Source organism: Hemitrygon akajei, chromosome 12 (genome assembly GCF_048418815.1).
Source record: "Hemitrygon akajei chromosome 12, sHemAka1.3, whole genome shotgun sequence".
Lineage (NCBI taxonomy): Eukaryota > Metazoa > Chordata > Chondrichthyes > Myliobatiformes > Dasyatidae > Hemitrygon > Hemitrygon akajei.
Genome location: NC_133135.1, coordinates 60,625,111 through 60,640,267, shown reverse-complemented (window position 1 = coordinate 60,640,267; position 15,157 = coordinate 60,625,111). Strand labels below are relative to the sequence as shown.

Here is a 15,157-nt window from a genome sequence, read left to right as displayed (position 1 = left end):
GTCGTTGATAATGGGAAAGAAAAGTTTGGTTATTAGTGGACTAATAGGGTGAGCACAAAGGAAGCAAGTGGGAATTCAAGTAAAAAAGGTAGTGTATTTCAGAAGGCAAAACAATGCAAGGGTGAACACCTTAAGTTGTCATATACTAAGAAATCTAGAGGAATAGATCACTGAAGGGAGCAGGACTAATGATTTTTTTAAAAACCTGAGTATTTGCCCGTATCAGCCAGAGACATTAGATAAGTGCAGGAAGATCATGCTATAATTGTATAACATAGCAGTTACGTGCCACAGTTCTGATGACTACATACCAGAGGAGTGATGCAGCAGGATGTGCATTTTAAGGATGCAGAGGTGATTTTAATGATATTACCACCACTTTCTGATGTGCACCTCCACTTTTAGCCTCTGTTTCACAATTGCTAATTGTGACTTCAGCTCCCTAGCTCCATGTTCTGAAATTCATCTAAAGTCATCAACCTTCTTTACACTACTCAAACTACCCATTTTGGCCAAACCCTTCCTAATATCTCTTCCCCTATGTACAACTTGCCTTTATCTTGCAATGTTTTCCTTTGTTAGAGATGCACTATGTATTGAAATTCTGGTGCCCTTTTTATTTTAGATGCTTATCTCAGTGATTCCTTGAGCCACATCTCCTGTTCCTTAATAGATGATGAGCTTCCTCATGGTTCCTTTGCCAAGAAAAATGGATCTCATGTGATTGGGCACATTGATGACTACAATGCCCTCCAGCAACAGATTACGGAGGGCAGAATGCTGGTTCAAAGGATGGAGTCTATTGTCCAATCCTGTGTCAATGCTGCCTTTTTGGAAATTGATGGATTCAAGGTAACTGGAAAATCAAGAAATTGTTTATCACATTGTTATCCACTACATTGAATTCCCAAGTCATCATTATAATTGCGCATTGAGCACATTTGAGTAGAAAATTTTAATTGAAACCTGCATTGCCATATTTCACATACTGATGAAGCCTATATTATATGTTCATAATTAATAAAAGCTGGTCATCTAACCCTAAGCTACTATATTGAAATTCTGCTGTGCCAACAACACAGTTTAAGAAAAAAATGCTATGCAATTAATCCTTCAAAGAGAAGCTAATTTAATTAGCTGTGTGCTAACTATATTAAGTTTAGACAAAGATGATTTAATACTTCTGTTACATACACACAATCCTGTAAAAGTATCAGAAGCAATAGAATACACCTGGAATCTGGTTTTGATGTTAAAACCCACTATTTTTATTAGTAACTACTTAATATAGTAACTTAAATCAGGTAAACCAAGAGTTAGCAGTGTTATGCATATATAGGTGTAAAAATAAAGTTCCCAAACTTATTCAAGCTTAGGTGGCAAGAGTTACAGTCTTACGATGGTATGTAAGAAAGTTCAGTTCAATCCGCGGAATTGAGGTATGAGAGAGGTATTTGTAATCCGAAGGCAAAATCCACGGTAGGAGAAAAACAAGTAAACGGGTGTCATCGATCTTCTGTCGTCAGCTCCAAATCCACATACAAAGTATCACCAACAGTGATCTTCACAGAATATCCTTTCTCACAAGTGGTTACCACAATACCATACCTGAATTCAGCTACGGGTCATCCCAAAGTGGTGGCCACAGGATACTCAAACCAAATCCACGTATGGATTATCACCAACAGTAGCTCATCACAAAGGGAACCATCTTCAAGGCAAAACTACCACCCAGACAAGGGTAGACACACCGGTAGATTCCACAAGATTAGCCCAATCACACAACATGATAGCCACTTATCCAGTCCCACGACATACGAAGTAACTCCAACAGTGATTTGCTACAGGGCTGCCTTCTTCAGTGAACTACCTCACCCAGACAAGGGTTAACACACACGTGGTATTCACAAAGGTTTCCCCCCACCAGAGAACCCACTCCTGTGGATTAACTATGTGACAACCACACTTTACTATTCGAATGGAATCAAACTCACCCTTACGGGCTACTTGGAGAGAGTCTAAATAGTGATCTCTTTGTCACTAGGTTTCTTCTGTTTCAAACCTTGCCTCTCTGCTCCTCTCTGCAAACTTCTTCTAGTTGCAGCACTTGTGAGAGTCATTTATCAATACTCTGGATCGATCTCAACTCACCCCTTTGGGCTACTGAAAGTTTAAACCAGCGACCCCACTCACTAGTGTCTTTCCATGATTGAAACCATCTTGACTCTGACCATGTGTCTCAATGTGTCAGTGAGAGAATCACCTGACCTCGCTTAATATAAACATGCTGCGAGGAACCATAAACATCCATTGTCCATCAAATAACTCCACCTCTCATCACCATAGTAAATCAGAAGCAGGCAGTGTCTATGTATTAGTCCAAACACACTGTAGTAGATGTAAACACAAGCTGCTCACCACAGCAACCCAGCAATTCTGTAGTCAGTAGAAATCCAACAGAGCAAAAGTCAGTCTCAATTCTTCCAGCGTTTCAAAGAGACAGTCCACAGAAAAACTGAACCCTGGGGGTACATAACACTCCTCAGAGAATAATGGCTCCATAAAGAAGGAAGAACATCAAATCTATGTCTAATGAGTTCATACAACTCAGTTGTTGATTATTAATATCCCTTCTAATTTTAAGAGCTCTAAATGTATAAAGTCTGGCTGTAAATTAGGACAGACTTTTTGAATTTTGTGTGTAGGGAAAAATAATCTCAAAATTTTGTTTTTTATTTGCAAATTTACCTGTGCAGCATTTGGATCATGAGACAGTCAAGCAGCTCTTCTCCAATACCAATACACTGCATCAGATCTTGAATGAAACTTGTTCATTGCTAAAAATGTTTTGGAGAACTACTCTGCCAAATCCAGACAGTGATGTACAAAATCAAAAGGTAAGTCTCTCAGATAAGCTTAATATGAACATTATACAATTATACTTATACAGTTGTTGCACAGTGGAACTGAAGATTGATCTTTCCCTCTTTCATGCATGTAACCTCTTTATAAAAAAGTTTCTTTGTCCTTTCCTCAAATGGGATTCCACAATAGACCATTCCTTTAAGTAGGTGACAAGACTAATTTACAGTAATTACTTTTCTGAATTGTGTATCAATCAGTGTTCTTCATCCTCCATTTTCAGATGTATTATACTGTTAAAAATATTAGCACTGCTCATTTCTGGAAAATTCTGGAATTTATCAAGCTTGTTTTTGCAATAGTCATTTCATTATTGTATTGTTCTGAATGTTTCACTACACTATATCATTCAGAGCAGCATTCAAATATAAGCATCATAACTGAATAAAGCACCCCTATTCTGTTCCAACTTTCTAGCAGAGACTAATCTCCAAAACAATGATGAATCCTAAAGTAAAACATCTGGTAGTTTTTTTTGAGGTGGATATTGCATTTTTTCCCAAGGTCTCAGCCTTTTTCCAGTGTAATTCAGTGTTATAATGATTTATATAGTGTGACAGTACCGCTCATGGTCAGAAGTGTGGTCATTTACTGAATGATCTTCCTGTAATGAGTCTCGCTGGTACTTAAATCTATCAATGTTACTCGTGTCAGAAGCACTAATACTGATTGTTGGAAGGCAATTTAAAAGTGATCCATGTTCAGATCCTCTTTCAAAGACATCAAGATTAAATCAGGGACACAAGGTACTACAGATGCTGGGCATCTAGAACAATACGCACAATGTGCTGGAGGAGCTCAGCCGCTCAGGCAACACTTGTGGATGGGAACAACAGTCGACTCTCCAGGTCGAGACCCTTCATCAGGACTGGAAAGGAAGGGGGAAGAAGTCAGAACAAGGTGGCAGATGGCAGGTGAAACCAGGAGGAGGAATCTGATAGGAGGGGACAGAAGACCATGAAAGAAAGGGAAGTGGGAGGAGCACTTAAGGGAGCTGATGGGCAGGTAAGAGAAGGTGTGAAAAGAAAACAAGAATGAGGAATAGTGAAGGAGAGGATGGGTGGGGACAATAACCAGGTCAAGAAATTGATGTTCACACCATCAGGTTGGAGGCTTCTCAGACAGAATACAAGGTGTTGCTCCTCCAACCTGAGTGTGGCCTCATCATGGCAGTAAAAGAGGCCATGGACTGACATGTCAGAACGCAAAGTAGAATTGAAATGGGTGGCCACCAGGAAATCCTGCTTTTTATGGCAGATGGAGCGAAAGTGCTTGACAAAGTGTTCTCCCAATCTATGTCGAGTCTCACCGATATACAGGAGGCTTAAGATTAAATCATTTCAATGAAAATGGATGGCAAGAGAAACAGGGAGGAATGTCTATCTTACAGTAAGATTTATTTGTTGCATACTCAAAAAGCATTGTTAATCACTCACAGGATGTCAGAAAGGTTCTAAGCAGAATAGAAACTTTAAGAACTAATTTGTATGTACAGTCAGCCCTCCTCATCCATGGGTTCCGCTTGCGTGGATTCAACCAACCACGGATTGGGAAAACTTGGAAGTTCTCTCTCCAGCACTCGTTGTTTGAGCATGTACAGACTATTTTTTCTTGTCATTATTCCCTAAACAATACAGTATAACAACTATTTACATTGTATTATAAGTCATCTAGAGATGATTTAAAAGTACAGGCAGTCCCCAAGTTATGAACAAGTTCCGTTCCTGAGTCCGTCTTTAAGTTGGATTTGAAGTCGGAACAGGTACATCCGGTATTATTTAGCATCAGTTAGTCAAACGTTTTTCTTAGTATATAGAATATGTTTTACCTTTCTATGCATATAAAACACTTAATAAACGTATGTATTTCAATAATTAAACCACTGCGTTGCTTAGTAATAATTGTAGCTTTCATCGGGGCAGTGCCTTTCACATGCTCAATTAAAATTGTTCCGATTGTTGACCGACTGTAGCCTAACACTTTTCCAATGACCGATTGCATTTCACCTCTTTCCGATCGCTTTATTACTTCCACCTTATTTTCAATCGTGATTATTTTCATGAACAGAAACACTGCGGATTCAGAGCTGTGCCGGGTCCTAAAGTCCACCGCACTGAGACAGGTTAAATAAGGAACTTGAGCAGCCGTGTTTTTTGGTATCTGCGGGGGGTCCCGGAACCAATCCCCCGCGGATAAGGAGGGCCGACTGTACATTAAATATTACCATTAGCTCCATGCTGGCACTCTCACTTTTGAGGCAAAATGCATAGAAATGCATAGAAAGGTACAGGTCCTCCTCCAGAGCACAAAATACAGCTTGATGATCTGTATAGAATTAAGCAAGAGCTGTATTCCCAATGGGACTCTTCTTTCATATCGCTTTGCAACAGTCCACAGTCCCTGTAGGCTTCAAGGCTGTCATCATTGTTCCAGTGCACAACAGTGATGGACCAATTGCTGTTTATCTGTACTGCACACTACATGTACTTTGAATTAGGTTGTATTAACTTATTTGTGGTTATCCTTTGTTTTATGTGTTTTGTGGGTACACCATGGCCCAGAGGAATGTTGTTTCGTTTGGCTGGGTATATATACAGATGGCAATAAATTTGAACTTGAACTACATATTAAATCAAAGCTGTGTACTGTTTCTGGTGGGCATAAAAGGTCCAACACAAGCCTGGACAGATCAGTTCCAAACTAAAATAACTAAACCAAATGATCTGATCATTACCGCATTGTTTTTAAGGGGAATTTTTTGTGCAAATTGACTTGTTTCCTACAATTACCACAGTAACCACTACACTTCAGAAGTACTTAATTGGTTGTAAATGCATTAGTATGTCATGAGACCGCTTAAAGATAGCATCTAAAAGCAATTCTTTTAATTGCAAGGAGGATTCAGCCTGTCATAAAATTTGTGTTGAAGTATTTGCATATTATAACATTCATGCAGATTCCATTCCTGGGATAAATATCTTGTGGTTATTGCAGGATCAGGAAGAGATTTGCAGACTGAGGAATAAAATAACAGAGCAAGAAAACCTATTGCAGAATGCAATCAGTCGCCTAAAGGCTACTAACCAAGTGAAAGAAGGAATGGAACAGTTCATTGTCAGCCAACGTATGTCGAATCAATACCTAACAATGCTTCATATTTTGATTCCTAATTGAAAAAGAATGCCTGTCATTCAAAAGTGTTATTTAATCTTGTCAGCATGTCTGTTTGCCGCTTGGCTGTTAAGACAGATTGGACTGTGAACATATGTAAAATAATCCTTTCTTTGAATTTGTATGAAATACCAAATTGACTGCGTAATTGAGAAAGATTGCAGTAAATTTAACCCTCCTCATTGCACTGGACTTTTAGCTTAACAAATGTGGGATCAATTGCAGTTGTCAAATCTCATCTCAGGAAGCAAGCCATGCCTATTTTTTGTGCATTTTCTGTAAAGTAAAATTATTGACTAGTATTCGAATGCATTACAAGAAGACTGGATCTATCTGTAAAGTGCTATTACATACTCCTTTGAGACCAAGCGATGACACATTTCTTTCAGAAACAGCAGCCTTTCCTGTAAACTTAACCCTACCTTCATAATCTTATTTAAGCATTCATCCGTCACTAAACCAAGATCTCCTTCATGTTCTCCAATTTTTCACAAAATATGCACTACTCCTGCTCTTTCCTCTTCATTACTGACCACCCACCCCCATCATTTCTACTTCAGCTATCCACAAAACTTGCATAATCCATAGCTGTCTTCTTTAATGGTCCAACTATTCTTATACAGAGGCTGACTTCTATGTGTGGAACCTCTCTAGAATTTTAGCTCCATACCATTTATGCAAAGCAACCTGACTACTACACATCTCTTTCACAGCACCACACACTCACCACTCCTTTCCACTACTTTACCCTGGGATCTAGGGCTCAATTTCAGGAAAATTGCTGCCTTATGACCTGAATACATTGGATCAGAAAGTGCTTCACTATTATCAACCCAGCAAGAATTTTATTGAAAGTCATCTACCATAAATTGTTCATTAAACCCTCACATAGGCCTTTAAAACTATAAAAGCATTATCCTATTTAACATTAACTCATAGACGAAGCCTTATTTACTACTGAAGTGACTGCCACTCTTTGCTGAGGAAACCAATATAAACTAGGACAGCAAAATTTACTTCTTTTCTAATCACTACATTGAGTATATATATCACCTTGTACATAAATCAGTCTCTGCCCCGATCTGTAACCAGTGGTTCCTGCTGGAAGGTGACAATATGCAAAAGCTTTTTGTTACAATGTTTGCTGACATGCTACAGTATATCAATGAAAATACTGCACCAGATAACAACAAAACTTCTGTTTTTCAGTTACAAGGACACATGATGTTTTGAAAAAAGCAAGAAGTAATTTGGAGGTAAGCTTTGTTGAAAACTGTGTGAATTCAGTAATAATTAACATGTAAATACAAGTATGTTTACTTTTCCTGATATACTTCGCCAAGCATCAGCTAGGGCACAAATCCTTTTATAGACTATGCAAAATCTTAGACTTCAGTATTATTAGCAAAATGGTGCATTGTAATCTAATAACTTTGAAGCATTCCTTTCATCCAAAGGTGAAGCAGCAGTACATTCCCATCTGGTGACAGTGAAGACATAGTGGTTGTAACTAGGTACCAACAGGGGAAGATTAATGAATTAGAGAGCAGAGTTCAAATCCCAACTATAGAATTTAACCATTGTTAATTATTTTGGAATTTTAAAATTATAAACTAGTAATATTGGTATTAATGACCACGAGATCACTGTTGCCATTAAGGCTCATCAGGTTCATTAATGTCATTAAGGCCACCACTCTTAACTACTCTGGTTACACAGAAATCCAGATAATCAGCAAAGTGTGGCATCTTCCTCTGATCTGTAGTACTTTGCCTCCCCAAAATGACCCTGCATTTACCTTCCATAATATATGATAAAAAATGAGAGCAGTTCACTTACATGGGCCTATGATAGGAAAATCAGGATGCTACAAAGATATTCCAGTTTAAAGTGAAGAACTGAACCTCACACCTTTAAAATTCATGCCGGATACGTACAGCCAATGGCAGGAGAAGCAATTATTATTTAATAATTGTGACTCTGCAGAGTTTTTGCTCAGGTCATTATCTTTATTTCTAATGGAAAAAGGGCTCAGAGCTTGTTATCCATTGTGAGGCTCTGTATTTAAATGATCTAGTGTGTTTTTCAAGTGTTGGTATATTGTTCCTTAATCAAAATCAGTCACTGCTCTGATGTCTGCTACATTGAAGGATGGTGGACTATATATCCTCAACCACTGAACCACAAACAGGGAATTCAATTCGAATACCCACTGTTCATTGCTATTCAGTGATAGGTTGATTATATGTAGAGGTGCGAAGGCCTCTCCAATTGAGCATTAACAAATTTTAAGAATAGATCTTTGGGTGAAGCATCAAAGGGTTTCAAAGAATATTACCGCAGCATAAATCACAAAGAGCTTCTCATTTGTAAGGATAGGAAATTGAAGGGGGTGATATCCTTGCTCAGACAGGATGGAGATAGGTGAGCATTTAAAGTTATTGTTTCTCCTTTCTGACCTTCTCTTCCCTGTGTACCTTTGTCTCTTTTGTGAGTCCGTTCAGATGAATGATTGCACAATTTCTGATGCTAAAACCTCCCCAAATGACAACAAAGGTTGGTAATAATGTATTATTATTAGCATGTGCTATGAGAGATCAGATCTCTTTGCTGACTGCTAACAGTACTACCAGTAAAATTGTTGCATGTTTTAGGTCTGTTGCCTGCAACTGTCTCATTTACATCTATCAGTTTTCATGCTCGTCCATACAAAGATGCAAGATGCTTATCAACAACATAAAATGTTTTCTTTATGGCTAATATCAAGAAATTATTATAAACAGATAATTGGGTGACAGGTTAAACATGAGGTTTTTTTTAGGTCAGCTAGAATACCAAACACTATTATATACATACAGTATATCCCAGCTGCTACATTATCATTGGGCTATAGGTGAAAACCTAAGGAAATATTAGGACAGTGTTTGCTAAATATTAGCATAAAAGTTGGTAGAGCGTGTTCAGCCATTTTAAAATGTTATAGAACAGCACAGAAACCTCCTTGGTCAGTGCATCAATGCAATCACTGTACCCAGCACGGTATGAAGTCTTGACATTCAAGATGCAATGCGAGTTCATCTAGGTACTTCCTAAATGTTGTGAGAGTATGTGCCCACACCACCCTTCTCACTGTATTCCAGATTCCAACCACACTTTGGGTGGAAAACAGATTTCCTACTTTCCTCAAACCTACTCCCTCTATTTTTAGACATCTCTGGTATGGGGAAAAGTTTCCTACAATCTACCCTATCTCTGTCCTTCACAATTTTCTATACCTTTGTTTGGGGCCATATCAGCCTTCTCAACTCCAAGGAAAACTAACCAGTCTATCCTTGTCACTCAAACACTACATTACAGGCAAAATCCTGATGAATCAGACCTGTATACTTTTCAGTGCAATCATGTTTTTCTTATAGTTTGTCAATCTAAGTTGCACCTAACCAAAGTTCCATGACATTGTACCATAATATCCTGTGCCCCCTGCTAATCATGGCAAGTAACCAACTTCCTTCTTCACTACCCTATCTACCACTAGTGAATTCTTGAACCAAGGTCCCTCAGTATTCTTTATGTATGTTCTACCCTTGTTAGTCCATCTCTTATTAAGACTGAATTCCATCTGCTGCTGCTCTGCTCAATTTACCAGCATATCAAAATCATCCCGTAACCCACTGTCTTCTTCACCATCTATGTTCCTCTGATTTGCATGTCAATAGTGAATTTGCTAATCATATCACAATCATTAATTTATACAAATTGGTGAGCACCAAACTGGACACAGGCTTCTAATGACTAAAAACTCCTACTTTCCTTGGAATCTTTACTCCTACTAAAAACTCCATTACCAAGACAAGTTTAGAACCAATTTTGACAGCTTTACTTAGATCCCATGGGGTCTAACCTTTAGGACCCGTTTCCCCACATGAAACCCTTGTCAAATGTCAATTTTAAGTCCAGATTATAGTAAACTGTATTTTCCTCATGAGTATATTTATAACCTCTTCAAGAAAACACAAAATCAAATTGGTCACATAGAATCTGCCCCTAATAAAAACAAGCTATCTTTGAATAATCCATATCTTATCAAGTCTAGATCAATCTGTCCTTCAAAAAAATTTCCATCTACATCCCTACCACTGATAATAAATCTATGAGCCTGTAATTACCTGGCTTTTTCCTTCTGTCCTTCTGAATGAAGATATCAGTTCGGCTATTTTCCATTCATGCTTAAATATGAACAAGTATCTATGTCTTATATCCTCTTGTAATTAATAATAAGTTCTAGAACTTCTGTATTTCCCCTGCCTGAATTCTTCCACTACAATGTCTTTCTCCTTTATGAATAGAGATGAGAAGTATTGCTTGAAGCCCCAGATTGCTCTCTTGGTATCTGTTGGTCCTTGCACAGTTATCCCAGTTATCTGCTGAGCCTTAATTGTACTTAATAAAATGTCACGTGCCTAATACCTTTCATTCCTGATATTTTATGTCCCTTTGTTCCACTTCTTCTAAATATTTCCCTCAATCCACACATTTTTTATGCTCCTGTTGGACTTACTCCAGTTTCAATTCTCTATACTTGCCATATGCTTTTTTTTTGATCCAACTCTCAAATCCTGTCATTATCCAGAGTTCCTTTTTCTTGCTGACCTGACCTTTCATGTTTAGGGGAGCAATTTTGCCTCAAACATTGACTGTTATAGTTATATAAGTCTTCAATTAGTTGGACCTGCAAGCTACTGCACCCAGTTTACTTTTGCCAGGTCCTATCGTATGATATTAAAATCAGCTTTCCCCCAATTCCAGATTTAAGATTCCAGATCACTTTATCCCTTTCAATGATTATTTTGAAACTTAGAGTTGCAGTCATTATCTCATAAATGCACTTACGCTGACATCCCAATCACTTGTCCATCTTTATTTCCTAAGATCAAGTCCAATGTTACCCTTTCTCTAGCAGGACCATCTATGTACTGACTCAGAAACCACTCTTAGATGCACTTTTAAAATTCCATCCCCTCTACGCATTTCATACTTAATATTGGAGAAACTGAAACTCTAAAGTTTCAAACCTACATATCATGAGAACAGACCATAAGCTCCATCATTATCTTACCTTTTTATGATCCAGTCAAATTCAATGCTTTTGCCAGGTTTGGAAAGACTGAATTTCTATTTATATTTTCTCTTTCTACTGCAGTCTTCCATTGATGATGAAATGCACTGAGGGTTGAGTATCCTCAAAGGAGCAGTGGTAGATAAGAGCGTTGATAATAGAGGAAAGATTGTTGTGAGGCAGGCAGGAATTTGTTGAACTTACAATCAGATCAGTCATGACCTTGTTAAACAGCAGAGCAGGCTGAAGTAACCAAATTCCTAATTTGTCTGTTCCTGCTATGTTGATTTATGCTCAATAGTTAATGTTTCTTCTGCTATTTAAGCTTCCTAGAAATAGTGAAATATACACCTTAGTTTTCAGTGCTGTCAATGCAGTAACAAAGCCCAAGGCTATCAACAAGAGATTATCAAACTGAGTTTAACACTGTTGCACATTAGGACAGCCGACAGGTTTTAAGCACTTCCTTAATAGAAGAATGATTGCAAGATAATTTAGGGGAGGAATACCAAAGGTCATTTAGCTTATGTCTTTATGAGCAATCTAATTAGGGTTACTTCCCTTCTCAATCCACAAAGCCCTTCAGCTTTTTAAAATACTTATCCAATTACCTTCTAAAAGTCTACACCCAGCACCCTCTACCCTCTAGTAAATGTACACCAAATCTTAGCAACTCAAAACCACAACAAAGAAATCTCTTCTCATCCCTGGTGCTTTTGCCGTTTCCTAAATCTGTTTAGTGGTTACTCATATGACAATAAGTTTTTCTTTTTAAATCTCTCAAAGTTTTCCTTTTCCAAAGAGTACAAGTGTAGCTTCATAGGCTTCTTAACAGAAGTTCTTCATCCCAGATATTATTTCAGTGAATCTCTTTTGCACTCTCCACCAGATATGGATATCCTCAAAAAGTGCCATCCAAAATTATAGACACATCTCTGGCTAGTCTTTCTTTAACCTGAGAGCTAGCTCAAGCTGCCTCTAATTGTTGATGTTGTTTTGAAACTGAAACTTTTTCTAGACTGAATACTAAGTTTGCAATGATTGAATCTGTTTTAACTGGCTGCCCAAACAGCCACTATTGCTATTTTTGTACAAAAGATTGCTTATGCTTACAATTGGATCATTAGACATTACATTTTATATAAAGGGGAACAAAAATTATTCATCTGGTTGGCAAGTATTTACTATTTTAAGTTAATTAAAAACTGTAGCACTCAATTTTCCTCTATTCTGTATAGTTTTATTTTTGAAATGTAGAGACCCTACAAGAGAACATCGAATTGTTAAATTTAGTAAGCTCATAATCACTCATTATACCATTACATCCCTGATTTATTTGTTTTGCATTTTCATGTTTTACTTTACTTTCCACATCTTATGGTAATTATTTTTTTCATACCTGATTAATTTTTTCAGCAGAAATCTCAAAACTGGGTTACATCCATCCCAGAGGCTGGAACTTCATGAGTCCAATTTATCCTGAAGCTAAAGCAAGAAGCGTGGATCAAAGTTCACTGCCTGGAAAGATTACAAGAAATGGTCCCAACCTGGCTCCTGTAGGAATCATTGCAAATTACTGAAACAGTACTTTTCTTTCCACCTCAAAAACAAAACTAAACAATATTGGAATTTTGTTCTACAAAAATAATTTAGGACAACATTTGAAAACATATTTCACCTTTGTATCCAGAGGAAACTCTTCTGCGTAACCCAAATCTGATGATCCTATATAAAACACTGAATGTTGACAGAATTTTTGTTTTATGTATAAATCTGAAGCTGGGTCAAATATATTTACCAAAAGATGCTAATGTTTTTGGCCCTAGCAATTGTATAGACTTGTTTAAGAAGCATATTAAAGTGCTCAGTGTGAGGGATTGCATGTCGTATTTAATCATGCGGTCTCCACACCCAAGAAAAAAACTCTTTAAATGTCAAGAGCTACATTGAGTTGGTATATAAGAATATAAATATGTTTATGATGAAGAAAAATCAAACACCACTTACAGAAATGTTTTGAGTCCAATGATAGCTTTGGTGAACAGTGTCCTGCTATTTAAATTGTGCAATTTATAACAGATAGATGTATCCTGGCCATAACTGGAAAAAATAGAGCCTTATAATATTTAGGGCAAATTAGAATGTTCACAAAGCAAAGACAGATAATGGGTAAGTGCAATAAATTTGCCATTGAGGCCAAAGCTGTAACATTAGTTTTGCTGAACACTGGAATAAGATGAAAATCAGACTTATAAATCTCAAAACACATTGTCTAGCATCATGACATTATTTCAGAGTTTTATTCAAAATTGCAATATGGTGGGTAAGAGTACGGTACAGAGTTAAGACAATGCTGGTGACTCTGTATTTATTATTGTACACTTATTAGAAATAGTGGGTAAGTTTAGTAGCACTAGCATTGTTTTTGTCTGAGCTGTGTATATAGCATGATGGCAAATGTATAATGTAACTGAGTTGCATTTTGTATAAAATTGTTGCTGCTGCCTGTTACATATACATATAGAGCAAGTACATGCAAATAAGGATGTTCCCCGGTGAACTCAAGAATTTTCCCTATTGGCATTCTTAACTGAAAACTGTTCACTGAATCAGGTTCTTATATTTGTCATAATTGATTTAATAAGAACTCAGATTTTCTCCATTAACATTAATAATTGAAATTGTTCACTGAATCAAGTTCTTATAACAGTCATAATTGACTTCATGAGAACTCAGATTTATAATATATTACCAAAGCTTTGAGTGGCATTTGCTTTACATTAGTTTTGCAATGGTCAGTACACAATACAGAAACTTTAAAAAGCCAAGGATTAAAAAAGTGAGAGTGACCTTGTATTCAGTAATTTCACTTGGTAAAGGATAGGAATTCTTCTTATGGTTTGAAAAGAAAGATAATTGCTGATCCCTGATGTTTGGTACAAACTGGAGAATTCCTGTGTTGAAGCATGTTTTGTAGCCTGCAAACATTTAACATAGAGGTCACTAAAAACCATATGATACAGCAGGTACCTTTATGGCATTGTTGTACACTGTATAAAGCGTATATACTGATAAATATTTAGTGTTTGTCCTACAGGTGTACATATTCTCCCTAGTGTATATATATATATTCCATTCTATGTTGGATTATTGCATGCATGTATGGTTCAATCCTGGGAAGTAAAGATTACAATTCTTGGATTGTCTTAAAACAGCTATTCTGCAAAAACATGGAGTTGTTTAACATTTGAAAGAAGAGTTTGCTTTCTTTGTCCAAAAAATAAAAATAAAAGACATGAAATACTCAATGCCTATTTAACTTCTATTCTACCTAGATTGATTTTGTGGGCCTCTAAATGACACTCCTGTAATTTGGTAACTAAAAAGGAATTGAGTAACAGATGAAATTCTGGAGGAACTCAGCAGGCCATGCTGTATCTATGAAGAGGAATAAACAGTTGAGGTTTCAGGCTGAGGTCTGGACTAGAAAGAAAGTAGAAAGAAGCTATAATAGAAAGGTGGGTAAAGAGGAAGGGGTACAAGCTGGAAGGTGATAGGTGGAAAGGTAAAGAAAGGGCTGAAGGAGAAGAAATCTGATATCTAATAGAAGATGAGAATGGGCCTTAGGAAAAAGTATTCCAGTACAATTCCTCTGTCCGAGTTAACTATCATGTGGTATTGTAAATAAAGCTACGAAGCATATTGAAACAAAAATAATTGTAGTCTCAGACATGCAAGTAAACAGAAGTACCAATAATTTTGAATTGTTCTTATGTTCAGATTATACAATTAGCCCTTGCCCTAACCCTGTATGCTCCTCCCACTTAATAACCTCAAATCCCTATATTTTTCCATTTCTAGCACCTTGCTTTGTGCATGGAAAATCAGTTCTCACAAATTTGCATTTTTTGAAAAGAAAGATTGACCTAGAAGATTGACATGGTTAAG

The 15,157-nt window shown here is 37.1% G+C and overlaps 1 protein-coding gene across 14 annotated transcripts in view; it reads left to right on the top strand.

Annotated features, from left to right (window-relative positions):
• Positions 1 to 14,512, top strand: part of pde4dip (phosphodiesterase 4D interacting protein) — a 422,313-nt gene extending 407,801 nt beyond the window's left edge. For 8 of the 14 annotated variants that reach the window (XM_073063246.1, XM_073063248.1, XM_073063245.1 and 5 more), the window contains 6 exons: positions 626 to 852; positions 2,757 to 2,897; positions 5,917 to 6,046; positions 7,303 to 7,349; positions 8,589 to 8,649; positions 12,626 to 14,512. In XM_073063246.1, coding sequence (XP_072919347.1) covers positions 626 to 852; positions 2,757 to 2,897; positions 5,917 to 6,046; positions 7,303 to 7,349; positions 8,589 to 8,649; positions 12,626 to 12,789 — 770 coding nt within the window. In that variant the 3' untranslated portion in view covers positions 12,790 to 14,512. The remainder of the gene's footprint in view (positions 1 to 625; positions 853 to 2,756; positions 2,898 to 5,916; positions 6,047 to 7,302; positions 7,350 to 8,588; positions 8,650 to 12,625) is intronic. The other 6 variants (XM_073063241.1, XM_073063236.1, XM_073063240.1 and 3 more) reach the window with 6 other exon arrangements.
• Positions 14,513 to 15,157: the final 645 nt, after the last annotated feature.